Source organism: Mastacembelus armatus, chromosome 6 (assembly GCF_900324485.2).
Source record: "Mastacembelus armatus chromosome 6, fMasArm1.2, whole genome shotgun sequence".
Classification (NCBI taxonomy): domain Eukaryota; kingdom Metazoa; phylum Chordata; class Actinopteri; order Synbranchiformes; family Mastacembelidae; genus Mastacembelus; species Mastacembelus armatus.
In genome coordinates this window covers 5,572,247-5,595,042 of record NC_046638.1, presented here as the reverse complement: position 1 = coordinate 5,595,042, position 22,796 = coordinate 5,572,247, and the positions used below count along the sequence as shown (strand labels likewise).

Sequence of the window (22,796 nt, the reverse complement as noted above, 5' to 3'; positions counted from 1 at the left end):
CCAGGGCCCAAATGTTGCTGGATTTGTGGCCAGAGCCACACTGCAGTTTGGCCATGGCATGTGTCAAAGATCTGCCTGGTACCCTAAAGGTAGAACAGTGTGTCCAGAACTTGACTACATGAGAAAGTGTCCTGAGGTCAGGGAATATAATGTACCAGCTGGCTCTCAAAAATGGCTTGTTTTTCTTAAAGGAGGATGGTGGAGGTTTTGGGTTTTCAGTCTATCCCCCCCACACCATGCTACAAAACTTCCACGCCTCTCCATTTGTCACAATGGAAGCCTTATGGTGTGTGCATTTTGACTTTTTTGACTTTAACACCATGTGGCAAATGGCAGAAAACTTGTTTCATCATGACTGGAGTTCTGGTTTCGCCCATCTTAAAGTGGGTTCTCCTACATTTGGTGAAGAGGAACTATAAACATCGTGGCATTCATGATTTGCACAAAAAAAAAAATAAACATTTACAAGGACAGTCAATTGAGTGTATAAATGGCCATTGTAAAATTGCATTCATAGAAGTTGTAAATTTATCTCATGCCACATCAAGAAATTACACTCGATTGTGAATATACTGTTAACTGGGAGATAGCACAGATCCAAAATAGCTGGAGCTCATTGAATGCAATGGTCAGCAATGGTCAGTAATGGCCAGTGGTTTGGCAAGATCTGCTCCTCGTTACAGAGCTCTTCCTGTCTGCAAACATACTGTATAATAAAGACTTCCTCAACACATTGGAAACCATGCCGCTCTCACCAGCACTCTTAAGTTCCTCTTTCTCTCTCTACACCCTCTGTCATTTTTGCTGTCTTTCATTCTTGCTTTCTTTTGAATCTTCTCTATTCTCTTTCTCAACCTCACTCTTTCCTTCTATATACTGACCTTCTCAGGCTGGCCTGGGTCTTTATATTTCAGGCTTTGAGGCTACATCTGAAACAAAAGCAAAATTATGGGTCTGGTTTGGCTTGAGGAGAGCGCAGTGACCCCGGCATGTGGTTTTCTTAGGCCAGACCAGAGAGAGGTGAGGTGGGGAGAAGAATTTGTGTGAATCTAGATGTGTATTTGAAGAAAACCCTAACCACAGCTAATTTGAATGTGTCATTAACAGGAGGGGGTGATCTAAACTTGGGCTGACCAGTGATGGAGTAAAATCCACATACTACTGAAGACACTACTGGTTTTCCTTTTTTGTGATTTTAGGGGGAGAGTAGGGTCCATAGCCTCAAGAATAAGCACACTGCTTATCACCTCGTAAATTTCCTCACCTCATTTTCACTTGTCTAAGTCATAAAGAGATTGTTTCTTGGTATTTTTATGACTTCTGTCATTTGATGCTCTCGGTCATCACCATGAATAGACTGGCATTGTCAATATGCAGATTATTGTTATAAGACGATTGTCATAGGTGTTTAAAGAAAATACTTTGTTTAATTGGTTTTAATTGATTTAAAAATAAGACTCACAGGTTTCACATCTATACTTAAAAGTAAATGGCATAATGCCCCTTTGGTAATATACATAAACAAAAGTGTGGCAATGACAAAGATATAAATGGAGAGGTGTATATTTTGAGACCTTACACAGATGGATCATCCTAAAATGAGTAAAGCTGACATTTTCTTCCTGTGTCTATGAGAGTTTCCTACAGTGGGCAGTACAGTGCATCATACTGTGTGGTCTTGAACCCTATTTAGACATAGTGGGTGACCACTGTACAATTAGGTATGCCATGTTTCACAGCAGCAGCAGAAAGTAAAATTCCTGTCAATGGAGCCAACCTTCTCATGTTTAATGCTCACGTATTTATTTATTTTTTCTACCATTTATGGCCCTGCACCCGACTTGGCTTAACGTTGATTGTATCATACAGTATGGATAACACAATTATAAAACTCCACAAAACACTCCATGTTTATGTAACTGCAGATCCACCAAGGGACAGACTTACTACATGCAAGGATGAAAGCTGATGTCAAGATGACAAAAGAGCTAACAGAGGTAGATGTTTCTTGGCTTCAGTGTGTTTGACACAGCTAATATATGGATGACATGTCAGAGGGAAAAAAAGGCCATCATTGGATAAACTGTGCTAAAACTGTAGTACATCTTATGTTGTAAATGTTAAACATCTAATGTACAAAAATGACAACATGTCATCACTAATACATTATTTACTTAAGATCAGATAAAATTTTAACCTTTAGTGTTGTCTTCCTTCCTCAATGGCCCAGATGTGCAGAAATCACACTAATGTCAGCACTTTTGTTAAATTTAACTTTTCAAAGTATTAATTCTATGTTTGACTAAAGTCAAAACAGCGATAAACTGGACCACTGAAAGACGATTTCATCAAGATTTTGAGAAGATAGTGTAAGGACCATAACACAGTCTGGAAGTAGTCCCTATTCTGGTTTGCACTTCTTTGGAGAAGTTAATTGCCAAGTATTGAGTGTGTTTATAGGTTTCAGTGAGTGACTGCTGATAGATGGCAGCTGAGGACATCCCTAAAGACAGACTAGACAATCTCAGTTTTAATGGGTGGGTGTGCAATGTGGGGAAAAGAATGGACAACAATGCAGACAAATCACATTATGGTTTTAATCCCTTGAGTCAAATGGTGCCATGTTTCATTCACAGTGGTGAAAAGGAGACATCAAAGTGTAAGACGGAGGTCTTACCCCCATGACCGTCTTGGGAAAAAAAAGCATAAAGCCACAGCTCTGGAATCATATGTTAAAATCATTACAAAGTAAGACCCTTTACCCCTTTACCCATATTGTTAGAACCTGCAACTATGCCTTAACAAGAAATCTATCCATGCTGCTCCTCATTGTGTGGTGTTGTGGGAGGTTTGTTGAGAGACCCTTGCGTGAAATTTTTTTGCTTCCTCACCCAGCAGCCCTTTTGCACATCCTTGACTTTAAACTGTTGAAGCCGCCATGGCCACTTAAGAAAGGACAACCAAATGCAACAACTCTTCAGAATCCACAATGTATTTAAACTGGGCCTACTCACTTTCACTCTCTTCTACTATTACCATATACCACACACCCAGTCCGTTTAAAATCACAGCCAACATTCATAAACCGTAAAAACCATTGGCTGATTGGCAATGAGCTCCTTTTGAAATAAAGAGTTCTCTTAAATCTACCTACTTTTGCTGAAGTGGTCAATCACGAGTGGGAACCTTGACAGACTGATGAGATCACAATATGATCCTCTTGAAACACATACTCTGTGCTCTCTACCAAATGTCAGCAAAAGTCTTAAAGTTAGATTTGTTCTCATGAGTTTAAAACACATCCTCAACCTTTGCTCTCAACAAGTGAAAGGCTTCCTGGCTGATCCATCTGTTGGACAGTACTGACACAAAGGGTAACCAGTGGTCACAGTTGTTACCACCCTCTTGCCACACTTGGTGTTTAGGTGAGTGGGCACAGCCCAGAGCATGCTCTGGGTTAAGGGTTGTGTGTGGTCCATGGAGCTGCCACGACAGTCCAGTGTTGTCCAAAAGCCAATGCCAAATCCACAATGTACGTAAAAACGTAATAGCATTTCCTCAAATTTAGGAAATCATACTTTGAAGAATATACAAAAAGACATCTCTTCACTCTAAATATTGCCATTGCCTTGTGTCTCAGTGCCCCCATAAAAGTATTTGTTGCTGTAGCTGCATAAAGAACGCTTTTTGTGCCACCCAAATACAATAATGAACCATTCCAACAATGTGAGAAACTTTTGAGGATTTAATTATGATTAAATCATATCCTAAGGTAACACATAAATAAATTTTTTACAATTTTTAAAAATGTAATTATGACTATGATGATAATACAATAAACCAGAGAATTATAACATTTTCTTCACTAAAATACTTTGTCCCCATAGTCATGTCTCAGAGGAGATGGCAAAGGCTGCTTCTTCATCTTGTGCGTTCCCCAGCATACAGCCAGTCTGCTCTTAATTGTGGCAGAGAGAACATCAGCAAGACTCATTCTATTCTTCATTTCATCCCACAGACACACCAAAAAACAGCTACAGTAGTTTCTGCAAGCTACATTTTCCACGGGAAACAGCCACAAGCCTAAAAAAGCAAAGAGCAATGTCATCACCCAGGAATCCAAGAAATACCAGAAAGTCTGAGTTTTATTACAAAAATCATCTGTGAGCACAAACAATGTGGAGCACAAACATGCCTTTTAATTGAGAAGGCAGATGGCCCCATCTCGGGTGGGACAGCAGTGAGCAGGGTCTATGGAAAACAAAGCATCCACGGCGACCACGACCCTCCATTTCTGTCGCTCCAATTGGGAGACAGGGTCTGGGGTTGGAACCCACAAGACTCAAACAGAAATCACCATTGTTGCCTCAGCGAGACACACAGACAGACCAATTCACAGGACCAAGTTGTATTAGGTTTCCAGGGGGAATTTTGTTTATCCACTTCATCATCATTGTTGTGTTTGTGTTCTGCTGTTTCTTTGATAATTTTGGGAATGAAGCCACTTCCACTCTGACCTAAAATCCCTAATTCAAAGAAATATTGGTAGAACAGTTGATTTAAACACAACATTTACACGGAAAAAAATACAGCAAGGACTGTTGAAGCGATTGTTGGAGTAATCATCATGTAAAAGCTCATTTCTTGGTAGTCACAGTCATTCTGAGGAATTCCACTGGGTAAAATGTTGTAAGTGATTTGAACAATGTGTATGAAAATGTTGGCTGGAATTATACTAAAGTGCTCTGAGGAACTAAATCTCTCCTAAAGATGCCTTCCCTCTCTGACTGGTCAAAGTAACTGGATCCTCTAGTTAATAGTTTGCTGTAGCAGGAGCCTGACTGAGTGGTTTCCATTCCGTTGGGCTGTAACCGATTGTCCCAGTGACCACAACAAAGGATAAAAAGGAAGGAGGGTGAGGGGATAAAGAATAACCCCCGGCTCAGTATGGATTGAAGAGCTCTAAGATCAATGACACAATAGCTTCCAGAGTCTCCTCCAGCTTAAATACATTTTACCCCTAACCTTATCTGTAGCATCTGCTTTATCCTTACCACACAACAAGTCAAGGCTGTGTGATACATAGTTTGTATAACGTCATCATACTCACAGGATATGGTGTGTAACAGCCAGTCTGGCTTCTCGGAACTTTACTCTAATAGGTCAGGCTGAAGAAGGATATTTAATTCAACCCGACATGAGAGGAAACAGAAAAAAACACCATCACAGCGGTCTACCAGCAATGTAGGCCATATGTCCATTAAGTCAGCATTTCTGTTCTCTTTTGTGAAGTAGATGTGTGTGTCCACAAGGGTGACTGCTCAGTCAACAGATGTATGGTGTGCAGAGTCAGTGTTGCCGTGATGGAACAGGATTACCTTCACAGACCTGCACTTCAGGCTTCCATACTGTAGCAGGTAACCATTAACCAGACCTGCTTTGTCTGTATGACCTAAAACCAATACAAAGAACATTTTGATGGATTTTCCCAGATCTCTGAAGTTACATAGGCAGAAAACACCCTATTGAAAAACAACATGTGAAATATTATTTATCACTGGCAGTGCTAAGATACATTTAGTCACAGAGAAAAGCTTCATATCAGTGTGCCAGTTTCAAGGGCCTTCTACTCATTATTAATATCAAAGATGACCTTTGTCTCATTGTGGTTCCCGGAAATCTAAATCACTACATACTGTAGTCATACACAGAGTAAAATACAGCTCTGAGTAGACAGATACATTGATGTTCATCGGAAAGCAGGCAAACGCATTGTGACTGTCACTATATTAAAAATGGGTCTTTTGACGCCTTAAATCCTTTTCCCCATGATGATGTCTCTGAACAAATGGATAATTAATTCTCTGAATGTCTGTTTTCAAAGTTTGTGTATGCAGAGACAGTGGTTTAGGAGCAATGACATACAGATGTGCTCTGGAAGATGGAGCTTTGCAGTTGCAAATCCATAAAAATTATTTATATCAAATAGACATTTTTTTCCCATTGTGTTCAGGCAAAAACAATTACAGATTTTGCATTGTCTCAAAACAGCTAATTTATTATTTGCTTCCCTTGTCAGACTAGGGCTGGTTCAGACTGAGTGCGTTAACAGGCTCCTTTTCATCATTTTTTAAATATGCTTAACATATTTCTGTTATGGTAGTGGCAAGTCCAAAGGCAAGAGGTTTCTTGGATTTGATGCAAAAGGTTTTTAGCCAATATAGTTCTGCTAATAGCAACTCAGCAGTTAAAGCTTACATGTTGTGTTGAGTGATTTAGAGATGACCTACTGAGTGTCATTTTGACCACTCAAAGTGATGATTCCAAGTGTCAAAACGTAAAGGCAAAGTAAGGGTTTGATGATTACATACTTAACACCTCATCTCAAAACAAATAGTACGTAATACGTAACAAAAGGCCAAAATCCACTGACAACTCCCTGTTTTTACTGAGCAAATCTCCTTTCTCCTGATTTGGTCCCTATCTGGTCAGTGCCCTGAGACCCAGAGACATCTGAGATGGTGTGAGGTGTCCACTGAGGGCTGACAGGTGGGTGTGTGTATTCAGCCACAGACAAAACAACACTCTGGCAGATATAGCAAGTCCCAGCTCATTTTCACATACTATGAAAGCTGAAACATTTGAGGTCTGAAGGCCACTTAAATCACTGAAGCTTTTTTGCAGATGAGGTGTGAGATCATGGTCATCCTCAGAGTGGATAACTAAAGTCCTTAAGGGCTAAGTCTCACCACTGGATGAGTTTTTCAAAGTGGACACAACTACTTCATGGTGTATGTTTGTTATGGGAAAAGAATCTCATTAAAATGCTTTGTTTTATAATATATATGATGGAGCAAACTGGAACTTAAGATATATAACTACAATGCCAATAAATGTATTTTACTTTCCAAAAATAGAAGGCCTACAGATGTGTTTAAGACAAGGTGAAGTATTTTTCTTCAGCAAGTAGTGTTTAATCACAGCCTGTTATTTCCCATTAGTGGATATAATCACAGCTGTGTCATGGAATAAGGATAGTTTCCTCTATAAACAATGTGCTTTTTATCCTAATAAAGAACACATTTGTCTTAAATATTGCAACAGGCAATAAAAGTTGACCAAGTATGCAGCAAATAAATGCCATGTTGAAATAATACATTTTATCCAATCAGAAAAGATGCCTTTACAGTTTAAGGTCACTGACTATTTCAGATGGCCATCACACCACTATTATATGTGGTTGGATTTGCTCCCCGTCCTTCCCCATGATATGCATCTACTTAAGAACTATAGACGTCACAGTAAGTTCTGAGCTGCTTGTAACAACAGAGAGACTGCATGTTGAATTTTCATGAGTATAGCCTCTGTCTTTATTCCCAAATGTGATTGATCCACTGTGTACTCTGGCAACAGGTCAACTTCAGTAGTGGTTGTAAATAGTTATGGTTAAAATCTGTAAGTTATGGAGGGACACACTTGTGTGCTTTGTGTTTTTCTTTGGGTCAAGGTGGAGCCCCTGTATAATTGGTGTACTTTCTATCACCCCTAAACCTCAAAAGATTTAATTGATTTAAGGCGAGACAGTAATAGAAGTCCCAAATCACATAGATTTTATAGAACCTGTCTTGAAACCTACTGTTGTTGAGCCAATCATTTATGATCTTATTTTGGGTCTCGGCAGACCTTTCTGTAACATTCACATCAAACTACCATATTGTTAGGCTTAAGTCAGAATCTTATAGGAGTTTAATGTTGTCCCGAGTGGAATGTATTTGAAAATGATGGGTACACATTTCAGTAAGTTCAAATTTTATTGGGAAGTCTGTTGGGCTGGATTGAAAGCTAAACTCATGAGAGCTTTTTTACTGACACCGGTCTTTGGTCTTTGACTGTTTTGTTCAGGTCTTTGACTGTTTTGTCCACTGTAACTTCAGGTGGTGACAGTTGTTTAAGGAAATCCATTGTTAAAGCTCTGCCTCTCCAGTGTTGTGTTGTATGTGTCTGCCATCTGTTGGGCTTATAAGAAACACCAGTTATAAATTCCTTTAAATGCCCAGTAAAAGGAAACTTTTTGACACAGATGCAATTTTTGAAAGTGCTTATCAGTGGTGACAGTTTATAATTAATGTGGTTCAATAAGATTTACAGTATCACAGGTGAGACTTGAGCCAAGCTTAAAAAAAAAAGAAATACCCTGGGACAACTTCTTACATTTAATTAAAAGATATAAATCAACCTATTATATTTGTGGACATAAAATGCACTCCATATATGAGAATCTCAGCAAAACCACAGTAAGCTGGTAGTGCCCATCTAAAAGAAATATTTTTGTGTTTATGGTAATCAGAAACAGTGGTTTGTAAAATAGAGGAAAAAAATAAATACCCTCAAATTTATTAAAAGAACTCACTTATATCCTATAACATGTGTTGCGGTGGGAGCCAGGGTAGGACGCCAGGAAAAAGAGTGAGTGGGTTAGTGCAGGAGTCGGCCGAGCACGTGCCTCCTGAGGTCCTCTGGTCTCTGTCTGGGATCAGCTCGCTTCACCAACCCCTGGGCTAGACTCTCATCAGCCCCATACCCTGTCTACTCTGGGCCAGACACCACTATGACCACTTGTATTGAGAGGCCTGACCACCACTGTGCCACAGCAGAGTACACAAACAAACAGCGTAGACACACACCGGTCTGCTCCCCTGCCATTACGTCGACTCATCATGCCCACTCGGCTTAGTCATACCATAGGCTTCCAGTGCAAGCAGCTCCCTCTTGGCTTTGGACGGAGAATCTGGCAGAAAATATTTGCTCATTTGTCCCCACACATGTATGTGGTTTGGTAACGCTGCTAGGGACTGCTGCCCCAGCCTTTCTTACTGTCCAGATTCAGAGCCAGTCAGGCTGTTCCTGGGTAATGTCCTCCCACACAGTCTGGCTATAAGACTTTGTGTTGCTCATATTCAGCTGTTTATGTCCTTACAATGTGTTTTCTGTGGATTTTGGTACGGAGTATGGATCAGCCAATTATGTAGCCGTTATATCTTGCAAACTACTCAAAGCCAATTCAGTCTTTCTCCAACTGCACATGCTCATCTCACACTGCTGAATGAAAATAGACTTGATTTGTTTTTATAATATAGACAATACACAACTTTTTGGTTTTCATTTAACTTGAAAAAATGGAAAGGGTTGTAATTCTGCTATGTCTGCAACTCTTTTTTCCTTCAAAACTCATTAAAGTAGACACTTCTCTTTCTGCTTTTAAAGACATTTAAAGCTAGAAGCATTAAAAAACATGTACTATATCAAGCAATATCTGTTAACTCACACAAACACACACAGACACTTCACATTTCTTTCCTCTTTTCATGTCAACCACAATGCTGACCTGCTGGCCTCTATTTCCTCTGAAGAGGATATTCCCCTTTCAGTAGAGCCTTAAAATTCATCACAGCAGACAATTTGATATCCTGGTGTATGCACCTCCTCCTTTGTTGTCTTTGAAGTGTTGGGAGGTTTTGGCTGCACCCAGTCAAAGTGATGATTACAGTCTCAAAGACTGTTTGATGGAGAGAGGAGTTCTGGTTCGCTGACAAATGTAATTAGGAATGCAGTTGTTGGTACCCATGCCAGTTGTCTGTAAGTACTGCTGTCACCATATCCCCCCACCCCCACAGATGGCATTTCAAAGATAGAGTATTTTCTGGAGATCCTGCCTCCCCCAGCTTCCAAAACGACAGAAGGACCAGGAGCAGAACCGACAGCCAACTTTGCAACATGAATTCACAGAGTAGCTTAAGTAGCTTACTTACAGCTGTACTGAGGGCATTTGGAGGATAAACTGTTGATGTACGTCTTTAGAGTCGCTCAAGAGATAGCATTGAGTGAAAAGATAAACAGATTGTTTCAAATTTCACCATACAAACCTATGCACCACAGATTACCAAGAACAAAAGCAGACTGGGTTAGATAGTTCTATTTGCACGTCTCTGTTAACTAATATTGACATGTCCGACTTATCATAATCAGATTTCCTGAAGTTAGGTTATGACTTCTTTCAGGATGTTGCGCATGTTGACCAGGGTACACTAAGTAAAAGTATACTGAATTACCAATGTGATGAAAACACTTTTCACATTTTAATATTTCAAGGCCAATTTATAAGTTAGCCAAATAAAATTCACTCATTCAGTGGTCCTTATATAAAAGACAATGAACTTTTTCACTGGTGAGTACTTTGATAAGAAATGCAACACGTTGCATAAAAAAATAGTATAACGGATATTACTTTTTTTTTAGGGCTGCATCTATCGATTATTTTTGGAGTCGAGTATTCTACCGAATATTTTTCCGTGATTACGAATTACGAATAACTGGATAAAACAGACTTTTGCATTTTGAAACAATAATACTATTGTGTAATACGTGACAAAAATGACTTTACCTTGTGTCGGCTCCGTCTGATTCACAACCGGATGTTTTCTGTTCAGATGTTGAAGCAGTGAGTGTTGTTGTTGTTCGCCAGTTCTACTTTACAACACACGCATTGCACCTTGTCATCTTATTTAAGTCTGAAATGAAACCAAACAAGTGTGGTTTGGACATTTTCTGCCTTTTATGGACGTTTTTTTGCCAGAGCTCCAACTATTGATACTAAAATGCGTTGTGCGACAGTGATTACGGTCCGCGTGGAACAATGATCCCTAGGAGGAGCAGGTCCGATAACGCGTGTATAATTAAACGAATTTGCTTCGAGGATCTAATCGTCTGCTGCCAACAGAAACAGACTTTGCTGCTGACAACAGACCTGATGACCAAGCATAAGTTTGACATTATCCTGATTTTGCTATTCTCTCCTGAATCTCCACCATATTGAGAGAAATATATTGTAATCATGCTCCTTGAAATGATGCAAAAAAACTTCATGCCAGGTGGAGCAGACGGCTTCTCACCTGCATGTTGTCAGCCTCACTAGCTCAACAGAGGTGTACTTAAAAAGCCCAGTTCTCACTTCATATTTCTACCCTTATGTCTTGAAAACATACAAATATTATCTTATTTTTTAACTACGTGAACCCTAAATGTGTAATTGAAATGAGGATTTGAATGTCATTGGAAGGAAATACAAAAACAAATACTGTAACTAAAATAATGTTTATTCCATAGAAATAAAACCTCCTACAATGCAAACAGTGAGAAAGGAAAAGTGACTGTTACAACAACAATGGCTTATAATGTCTAAAAACAATATTGTTGAATTTAATTATCACATTCTGTAATGACCTTTCCAAATGCATGCACGTTCAGGTTATAAGTTCTGAATTATTTATATTTTAAGAGGTTTTTATAACATAAAGTTTCTCCATGTTTAGCTCCATTATGCCAGACCCAGCACAAAAGTGCACTTTAGGCTGAGCTTGTCATCAAAACTAAGTGTTGTGCTTTCATCAGAAGCAGCTATTAGCCTTTCAACTCAGAAACTGTCAGACGTAATCAAATATTACATTAAACACTGATCTGCGCATATATATAACAAAACCAATGTACACAGTGTTGACAATAGATGTCTTAATACATGTGGTAATATCTGGCAGTCAGGTCTCAGAACCAGAATTCAGAGACAAAGACATGCACATTGATGATGTTTTGGCTGGAGTCACCCTGAGCTGTCAGGTTGCGCATGGACAGTTTCAGTACTGTAGTCAATGGACCAGTCAGAGCTTTCACCTGGCGAACAACACCTAAAGGAGATAAAAACAATATTAGTGACAGTAAGTACTATAAATAGACAAGAATATAACAGGTCATCAATACATACACTACTTGTTGTTACTGCTGGTCACATAGGTTCCAGTCATCTAGTTAATGTGTTAGCCATTATTAAAGCTTTAATAACTACAGTACAGTTTGTTGGTGTTTACTTGATTCTGAATGTTTACCTATCTACCCATGCAGATAGTTTTGGTTTTAAGGGCTGAGGTTTTGAGTTCTGCTTACAGTCCAATACAGCAGTGTCCAGTGGAGTAAAATTTTTATTCAGGGGTAATACTTTGTGCCCATATACCCAAATCATATTTTATCTTTCAAGATTATTCTTATATATTGGTTTTGAGTGCACAACAAACAATAATCTGGTACATCCAGATTAAAAACCAACAGAGCACTGAAGGGACCGGACCGGAAATTCAGAAGGCCTTAAAGCTAGTCTAGGCTCAATTACTACAAAAGCTTCTGGCTATGGTCTCAGCTAGTATTCAAATGAAGTGCAATGCTGATGAGCCAAACAAAAGCAATGCCAGGGTTGTCCTTGACATTCTCTTTTGTTCCTTTTTCCCACCTTCCACAATCTCCATGGACAAGAGATGCCTTCTATCATGGTAATACAGATGGGAGACTAAACGTACTGCAGCAGAGCATTACTGAATGCCCATGGAATTCATTGGGTGCTCTTTTTAAGTGAACATGCGATTACAAGGGGGGAAAAAACGCTAGTGTTTATACAGGCTGTCAGCAGGCCTTTTCTCTGCAGAGGGATGGTGACATTTCTGCTCTGGCCTGTTTGAACAGCCATCGCCAGAGTGCAGTCAGGCAGCACAATCACCACTCTGTCTTCCCGTTACACCTTCAAATATCCCCTTTCTTTTTCTCATTTACTCATCTTGTGTTTGTCTTATTCATAACTTAGTCAGTAAAGATGATGACTCAAGTGTTTGAATTCAACAAGGACCATGACGGATCAGTGCCTTGATCAGTCCAAATTATGAGGCTCCTTACTGTGGTACTCGTAATTAAGTAGTAAAACCCATTTGGTTGCTGTTCACCAGAGGCCAAATGATAATCTATTATGTGCCATCCACCGCATCCTTTGGGACACTGGCAGACTCCCCCACCCATACACTCATTCTTCTCTTTCTCTTTCCCCTCTTTCTTCCCTTGCTGAGGGGGGCTGGTGTTTGTGGCACCATCACTGTGGCCTACAAGGGTAAATGAGTCCCATGTGTTTGATGGAGGGGAGCAGTCACAGTCACGCGATACAGCCATGGAGGCATTCCTCCAGGAGTCCATCTTTCTAGGAGGGGCATATTATAGGAACTTGAACTGCTCTCTCTCTTCTCTCTCTCCATCTCTCTCTCTCTCTCTCTCTCTCTCTCTCTGTCACTTTATTTTGCACTGACATCCTTCTCAGAGTCAGATCTGTGGACAGAAAACAGATTCCAGAAGATTCTGGTGATAAGCATTTGGAGGATTGTGGAATGGGGCCCACTTCTACCAGGGTTACCCCCTTGTTTTTGTGTTTTGAAACTCTGTTGCATAGTGACACTAGACAGAGGGGAATGGGACTGAAATTTATTGTTTCCAAAGTGTCAGCACCATCAAAACACTCTAACCTTTGCTAAAACCTAACAGCCACAACATTACGAAAATAACTGACTTGGAAACAAAGGTTGAATTTTGAGTCTGAGAATTATTTTCTGACTTAAGCCAATTGAAATATGCAACTCCGAATTGACCAGTGCAAACCCAATGTAAGTTCACAAGGTTCACGATTTGCCTGTGCACTTACATCAAATGAAATGAGTTCAAAGGCTTCCATGCTGGGCTGAGCAAGCACACAATGAAGATGAGTAAGTTATCATTATGAGCACAATATGGACCACTGCAAAGACAGATGGGTTTCAGTCCACATTAAGGCTTTTTTAATTGCTGTGTACAGTAGGTGTGGCCTAAATCTAATGAGGACTAAAGACTCTTTAATAAGTTTAATAAGGGTCAACTGAGGGGAAGTTTTCATCTGAAAATCCTAAAGATTGTTTCCAATAAAGGAAGTTAAATGATTTTACCACTTAAATAAATAACAAAAACAGACATGCACTGTATGTAAACTGAAAATTTATTAAGGACATCTAAATAATGCAATATGTGGAATTTGTCTGAGTCTTGTTAGTGTTTTATAAATTTGCTTGTGGTCTAATTAGCACATGCAGTGGGCAAAGCAGCATTCTTACAAACAGAATTTATGTTATTGTTATTGTGCCCAAAAGCTCCTCCAGATCCCCTAATTTTGCGATTATTTCTGATTTGGTAAGATTTGAAGTTTAACAGAAAACAGTTCAGTTTTAACTCAAATTTCAAAATTTGGAATGCTATTGAGTGCAATAACAATCCATGGAGTTTATCTTAAACTGTAAGACATATCAACTTTTCTCCAGTGACTTGTGGCATAGTAAGAAATATCTAATTTGTCAAAAAGGTTTTAATTCAACTTCTAGCATTTGTTTAACTTAATTTGCACAGCCTTGAGGGTGAGATTAACATAATTATGTTATTACAATGCAGGCTTGTATGCCCAATTCTGCACAAAGGAGTTTAATACTGAAGTCAGTTAATGTGACCTCTTGGCAACCTCTGTGAAATCCTAACATGATGACTCTGTGTTTCCGTACACTACCTATCAAAAGCACAGTGGCATCCTCAATGAGGGAAAAGCATCAGCTAACAGCTGGGCCTCAGCACACTCACAGTGAACCTGAGGTGAAACCACAACCACATACTCATCTTTAACATTTCATCCGGACTGTACGGCCTAAAGCCAACAGCCACATAACAGGTTGACTTTGATTGGCTACCATACCACCTGAGATTCATATAAATAAACACGGGGAGGATTTTAAAGCCCTAGAGCTGGTAGTTTGCCCTGTGACTAAGTTGCAAGGTCATGTCATCTGAGGCCTGAAGTACCCAAGCAGGAGATTTGGTTTTAGTGCTGGAAAGGTTTGTGATGTCTTTCCATCTCACAGAGATATCTGCCACAGTGTGCAAAGGTGACCCCACTGGCTTGAACAGCCACCATCAAACAAACAGCTGTACAATCTGTCCATTCTCCAAAACATTCCACCACAACATAAAGTAGCCACTCAAGTAGAAAATAGCCTTAAATAAATGCATGCAAGTAGCAGAGACACTGCCACAAAACAAAGTGAACCAAATGCCAGGAGGCATTTGTCATCCTTCATGGCTACGAGGGCTGCAATATTGAAGGGTTACATGTAAACAGTACAATTTCGGGGTTTTCTGGTTTCTACAACTCAGTGAGGAAGTGTATGACAAAATCCAAAATGAACGGGTTTAACACCAGAGACAAATGAAAAGTATGCGTTGGCCTCACCACAGTATTGTATAATGACACGCTGGTTGTGGCGTTATGCATGCTCACTTCAGTGAAATCATTGGAGAGTATCCAGGTTGTGTACAAAGTTCCAGTATGCAAAGAGGGTACTGGAGGGCATTATTCAGCATCATTATTATTACTATGATATGTTTTGCATTTAACCATATCTGATGTGCAACTGAATACTGCTGGCATCAACATAAACACAGCAAAGAGTCTTATTTTTTATTGCCTGAAACCTTTTTCTCCAAAAAGTCCCTTTAAAGCTAGGAATTATGCCAAAGAAATTGCTAACTAGCTCCCTTGTCACCCCATTAGCAAAGCAACCAATTTCAGTTTTGATAACCCCTCAGCATGGTTGAAATATAATCCTTTCAAGTTGCCAGCATAACCCATTGTACAAAAACACAGTGTACAGGGCCCTTCTGGACTAGATCTTATGTTTACAGCCTGGTCACTGGTCACTGGTATATGGATGGCTGGTCAGTTGAGGCTGTCCAAACACAACTGTGACCACTCCAAAGAGGGGGTGGGTTCTGTGTGTGCCCCTTTTCTGAAAGCCTAGCATATGTGGCTTGATATTTTAAGGTAAATTAACAGTGAGTCATAGTTACAGATCTCTCAAATGGCCCATAGGTCACTATTGGACAGTGTCGCTCACTGGTTAGTGACATCACTCAAAAATAGCCTTAGGGAATTGGTTGGTTCTTTTCTTGGACTTTCTGTTTTAGCAGTTGTGGGCCGGAGCAGCTGAGATGACATAACATGCACTATTATCTTTACCGCAACCTTTGCACTACATTGCAAATGACCTTTCAAAGCTAAGAACCATAACTAAGTAGCAGAAAATAGACTTGACATTGTAGACCAAATGGAAAAGATATGACTTGAAAACCTCTTTGTTTGAATTTATATTTCCAAAAGTATAAGGCATCTAGATAAGCTTAGGAAGTACTTTTTTATTATTTTGGCATGATGTTACATAAACGCAGATAAAAACAGCATTCATTTTTTGCATTGAGTGTTTAGTTAAATAAGTTGCATTTTCCTAAAATCTCAGTGCCTGAAAGCAGAGAGTAATGATGCATATAAGTTCATTAGATCACCAAACTAAAGAAGATAAGTGTATCTGCTGAGTTATTGGATCCGGTTTACTGCAAGTAATATACACTATATGTGTATATACTGTTGGCGGTACATGTCGCACCACTATGTCTTCATTACTACAGTGATAGTAAAAGACCACCCGAAGGGATTGTTGTGTGTTTGACTGTGGGGTTGTTGGGTGGAGACAACCCTGTTTTGATTAACTGTACTGTTATGTGGGGCAGATAAGGATTCCTTGTGGGCTTGGCGCACTCTGGTGGGCCTGCTGCTGCCATGTCATGATTCATCTAAATGACAGCCACTCAAACTTGAGGCACTAACTGTCTGCTTATGTCCACGGCTCTTGTCAACTACTCAGCTCCTCACCAGCACAGCCACAAGCCAGAGCCACAAGCTCCACTAGCTCTGAAATAGTCATGTCTCACACAGTAGGTTCACATTCCACCAGCCACTGTCGACAGCTGTGCTGACGACCATGACTACCTGCATGAAGACAAACTGTCCACTTTCGCTTCCATTTATCTTACTGTCTGTCTCAATGGATGCCAGCACTACGGCAATGCCTGTGCAAAAGAAATTTATTCTCTGCGCAGGATATAAACCACAAAGGTATTTTCACCTGTATTTCAAAAATGACTGGAATTTCACTGAGGTGTCTTAAACTTACGGGGTGGAGTATGATTCATAAAAAGAAGATATGTTGCTGTCCAGTAACACAAATATAAATACTACATTTAAAAAAACAGTTGTTCCTGTTAAAAAAAGGAATTGGACAGTAATGATTAATGGTACAGTAAAATTCTTCCATGACAAATAATTACTCATGAAGAGGAGATTCTTGGAGAGAATCAGTGGATGACTAATGTTTGATGTTTGATTCCACAGTTGGCTTCCTTATTGTATGGGACATACAATTTTACGTACATTGATATTTGTCAGGCAGCTGGCTGAGCTAAGTAAAAAAAAATCACATATGAATATGAGTATTGTCTAGATGACTTTGACTCTGATGAACAGGAAGAAATGTAATTGGTAGATGCATACTCATCAAACTGACCTTGACTGATAAAGATAAAAAAACAACAATATCTTGTAATACCCCCATTAGGAGTGGTTCAAAATAGTATTGATCCACCAGTGATGCATATCACTAAAAGCTATGCAGATAATACCCCAGACACAGTCCATGCTTCTAGCAGAGACCACACAGCCAGTGTTTTCAAAGGGAAGGGTCATCTATCAACCTGCTAAGTGTCAAAATCAATCATAATATGCTTAACCCTATTCAAACAACCATTCCTTAATCAAATGTGGATGGCAGTGGCAGTGACAGTTGTGATGATGATACTTATCACTTTAGTGGCTCTGCTGTGTGTCTACATACATATATTTCATGTGGTTGCTGCTGTGCTGCTGCGGTTGTCATAGGAATCTGTAACTCTTTGACTGGTTCTGATCATGTTTTCCAATTGCTGTGGGTCAGTTGCCTTTGCACAGATGTGTAAGGCTGTCAAAGTTGTCATCCAGATGTGACAGTACTGGGGAAGCCAGTGATGGATGACCAGGACCTGGAAAAGACTGCTGCATCTCTTAACACTATTTGGCATGCTGTCAGCTAGTATTCGGGTATGTGCATTTGTGTGTATGTCTATGCATGCACTGCATGGCTGTGTGTGCAGTCAACTGGTTTTAAAATAGCGAGTAAGTGAGCAGAACGAAAAAGAGCATCAGCCAATCAAACTTTTTAAGTATCACTTTTTCAAGTTAGCAATGGATTCTGAGGCTTCCTAATAGCCATTTTTGGCCCTTTCAATAATATGAAAAGTGGCCAAAAATAATGGCCAAAGTTAGTTTGAATTCACACACTTGTTCATTAGTGGAGTCTCAATGTCTGCTACTCTTCACATCCCACCAAGCTGTAATACCACTATTGGAGTCACTGGAGATACTGGAAACTAAGCTTCCTTAAGTGACACGTCAGCGGGCCTCTTACAATGGTTACGCAATAGCAGCATCTCTGGGCCAAAGCACCAGCAGCACAACCCACTAAATAAAACCAAGAAGGCCTTCATCACACCGTGGACACCACACTTCATAGTGAAAAGTCAATGACCAAAGGCTCCAGTGCACAGTGTCTCAATTTGGATACGTGATGGGCAAGTGGTGCTAACATGCAAAAGCTGCATCCAATAAGCATCCAATGGCTTTGGGAGAGAAGTGGCTCCTCACAAACAGGCCTTTCATGTGGTCGTCAGTTTAAGTGCTCTAATGCTCGGCGAGACACTGAGGCCTAGCGTGGGGAAGTGGAACAATACATTTAACCACATTAAGAACAGCGCTCAGGATTACTTCTGCACATATTTTCTCTCTTTCCTTTTTCATTGAATCACAGTCTCTCACTTTTGTCTTTGTCTCTGTAATTTTATTCTCTCTCCCTACAGTGTACACACACACACACACACATACATACTTGCCTTTGCAAATAAGCACTGGTATAAACAGGGAATTTCTCCTCAGTCCTTTTCACACACATACAACACATTTACTAGATCAGATATTAAATGTAAGGCTTACCACTCATGCTGAATTCCACAATCATGCGTTCCAACAAAAAGACACAATTATAAAACAGTAGAATATAAATATAACTGCTTTTATAGCAAATTATGTGAAGTATTGCTGGTGATAAATATTTTTCTCCCACGTCTATGTGTGAATATGGGTGTGTTTGATATGCATACATCTGTTTCTGCACAAATGTACATGAAATGAGTACAATGCAGCCTGAACCAGTAACAGTCGCACTCTATTCTCCTCCCTGTCTCCTTTTCATTTTAAGACAGATGTGCATACTGACAGGCCATCCCTTCATCCATCAGCAAGACAACATTGTCCTTCCACTACCATCCTGCCTGCATCTCAGCGCAAAACCAAAACAAAAACACCTAGATGGGCCCAACAATGTGTCATCTGTCTGGCTCACAACACCCTTATCCTCCCAGGGCCAACACTCAGTTCAACTCTCCCACAGGCGTGCAGCAGCCTTGGGTCACCATCAGACTAAAGGATGGGAATGGCTTCTACTCAAACATGTGTTGTTGTTCCACATCACTGGAGATTCTATTTGCTGCTCCTACTTGAACTAGTACAGGGCTCTTTTTTCATGCTGGCGGTTTGCTGAACAGGTAGTTATGATGAACTGCTTGTCAACTGCAATCACCCATGCATACACACATGTGAATACAAGGGTGTAGATATATACACTCTGTTCCTGTACATTCAGACCGCCATAACTCATTGTGGAAAGTAATGATCTGCTTGGGATAAGCATAGCCGTGGATAACTGAATTAAATGGTACTTTGCTTAACCACAAGACTGTGAAAACTGATGCCAAATATTTGGTGAGACAGAAACAGGGCCTCGGCTGACTCAAAGAGCCACTCAAAGGACAGCTCTCCAAAGACGCAAACACCATGAGCCCCCATGAAGATGATGACAGCTACATGATGCCACCACACTGCAAAGACCAGAATGGCCGTGTCAGATGTACTTATGTCAGAAAGTCTAGACATTCTTTTTTTGATCTTTTTCCCTCTCTGTGTGTATGATTTGTAAATATATACATATTTTTTTCCATGTCAAAACAAAATGCTATTTCCAGTTATAGAGGCTGTTGGGTGGTACAGGTTGCAGGCTGCATTTTTCAGATGTTCACACTAGGTTGGTTTAGCCTAACTTCAAAACACATAAAGCAAAATAAAATCCTTGTACTCACCCACATACAATCCATTCTCTATCCGCTTGATGATGTCAAAGGCATTCTCCACATTGCCCTCCAGGATGTCAAACTTGACGTCATAACTGCCCAAGTGATAGGATCCATAAGCTGGCACAGTGGTTCTTAGGAAAACGATCTCTGTTAGAAGATAACAATTAGACAAAAAAAAGCTTTTGGAGTCTGAACCCTCATAATGACACTGGTATTGTGCCTGTGCCAGCTTTTCCTTTTATATTTTTTTTTCTTTCCAAGAGAAAGACAATAAAATGAGAGATGGAAAGGTCTGTGTTTATTGTACACTGAGAGGGTCACACAAAGGTTGAGGCTTTTCAGTGGTGTTGTTCAGCTGAGTAGCCATAAGTCCTTTACACCCCAACGTGGAGCTTATGAGAAATGACAAGGGTTTAACTCCACATGACGTTGAGCATGAGTGTGTCTGAAACATGCACTGTATGCTGGCCAATAGATGCTTGTCAGCTGTCACTGTCTGTGAGTGATTACCGTGGTTACTCATACCCAACCAGCATGGCACTTAGTCTCTGGTGTGGGGCAGCCAAGTCTGGACTGCAAGGAGAACATCATGGAATAGCTAATTTAGGGGTCAGAGGTAGTTATATGTATTCTGACAACTGGAGGAAAATGCATTTGATGGGAGCCCAGAGGGTAAAGTAGATATAAAGTAGAACTAAAGTAGAAACGTAAAGACCCCACTGACACTAAAGTAAACCACAACTCATAGTGCCATAGTGCCATACTCAAATTTTACCAGAGCATTCTGTGACACAATTAAGCCACATATATGGTCCTGTATGGGTTAGGGATACACAGCATTGTCTTAAAGAAACTGTTTGGGGAAAACACTTATTCACCTTCATGCTGGTAATTAGACGAGTAAACTGATATCATTCTCACACCTGTATGGTAGATGTTAAGCGGCGGGCACTAACTACTTAAGTTAACATAGCATGACTACTGGAATGGCTGGAAGCTGATAAAGCGTTTGGTACAGTAACTAGACTGGCTCTGTCCAAAACTAGCAAAATCTGTCTATCCAACTAAAGTTCACATGTGTAAATAGTTGCCTTTATATACTCAGTTTAGTAGTGAATGTGCTAATAGGTATGTTTTGATACCTTTGTACAGGGTCAGACTAACTACAGTATTTCCACCTGTTACCAGTGTTTATATTATGTTGGCTCTGGTTTCATAACCACTCTTAATTACTCTTTAATAATGTGAATCTTCACATCTAAATACTGACAAAAATAAGGAATAACTGTATTTGCCAACATATCAAACTATTATTTTAAGACCTTCCTTAATTTAAGCAATATTTCTTTTAAAGAAACTATGCATTTTGTCTTTTTTTACATTTTCCTGCATTGTTGAATTACTGTTCAAATAAAACATGGATTTACACCTACCCTCCGGCCCTGTGAACTCCCTGAAGGTGGCCAAGGAGATGAAGGTGTGGGACACCGAGTGTGTGGGGTCCAGAACACAGGCAATATCATTGGGCTGACAGGACTTTATACAGCGAATGGTGTCAGAGCGCTCAAGCCTTGCTGCTCTAAAGGAGAGAACAAACATACACATAAACACCAAAAAAGAAAACACACACATACATGGCCTCTGACCTTTAGGTAATGCCAGTGTACAAGTTTCAGAGTCACCCATCTGTGAGTTCTAAAACTCATGATAACAGAGCATCCTTTGGAGCAGCCCATTGCATAAGCAAGAACTCAGTGGGGTAACTCAAATGGCCACTACACAAACAATATTTGAGCAAGCCAACAGTGATACTGGATATAGCAGTCAACACCAGAAACAATCACATTTTATGTGGTTTGGAAACATAATAAACTGTTGATAGCCAAAGCTCATGCTGAAGCCAGACATTGTAGCTTGTGGAGACTTGTGCAGCCATTGATGCTTTACTGATGTACTATTTCAAGCTGTGTGGGAAATGAATTACTACACTCACAGAGTATGATCCACAACCTGCTCAGGAAAATATTTGGATTTGCTGAGCATCCCCGGCTTCACATCAGATAATCTCTTGAGGAGGATTTATGGGACAAGGGAGTGTTCTTAAAGACTCCTAAATTCTGAGCAACATGACTAGACAACTCCCCAGCCTCTCCCCAGGGCAGCTCTCATCCTATTATTTAGGACTTTGTTTATTCCATGGACTAATCAGTGACAGGTCATAGGGAACAGAGTGCCTATGCTGGCTCCTAAAGCTAACGCCACCTGAAGTATCACTATTCACTACCTGTCTGCTACATAAGACTTCGGGAAAGGTTTCTAAGGCATTAGTAACCTCATAAATCAAGAGTTTGTCTTTGAATTGATGAGGCATTTGTGATCATAAGAGAATTTTTAAAAACCAAATAAAAGTCTTGACTTTGACATCTAAGATGTTGAATTAAAGCTTGGTCTTCACAAAGGAGACAAGTCAGTACATGGTTATATTCGGTTATGAAAACAGACAATTTGCCATGTTTAAGTCCAGTTAATGTGCATGGCAGCCATATAGCCACATTGTGAGTCATGAGCTGTGATCTCTGGCGCACCTCAGGGGACCTATAGGCTGCAGCTCAAAGCCCAGGCTCGGCTTGGGTTGCAGGGCTCTTTTCATGGAGAGCAAGGAGAGAAGCCCCTTACAAAAAGTCAAGCCACCACTGGGTAGGGGCTTGTAATTAGCAATTAGCGGGTGGGTCCAAGTTTTGCTTTGGCCCAGG

The 22,796-nt window shown here is 40.1% G+C and overlaps 1 protein-coding gene across 1 annotated transcript in view; it reads right to left on the bottom strand.

Moving 5' to 3' along the window:
* Positions 1-11,135: 11,135 nt before the first annotated feature.
* fbln1 (fibulin 1) overlaps positions 11,136-22,796 on the bottom strand; it is a 28,124-nt gene continuing 16,463 nt past the window's right edge. The window contains exons 15-17 of the mRNA XM_026311928.1: positions 21,477-21,622; positions 20,050-20,190; positions 11,136-11,738 (exon numbers count right to left, since the gene is read on the bottom strand). Coding sequence (XP_026167713.1) covers positions 11,599-11,738; positions 20,050-20,190; positions 21,477-21,622 — 427 coding nt within the window. The 3' untranslated portion in view covers positions 11,136-11,598. The remainder of the gene's footprint in view (positions 11,739-20,049; positions 20,191-21,476; positions 21,623-22,796) is intronic.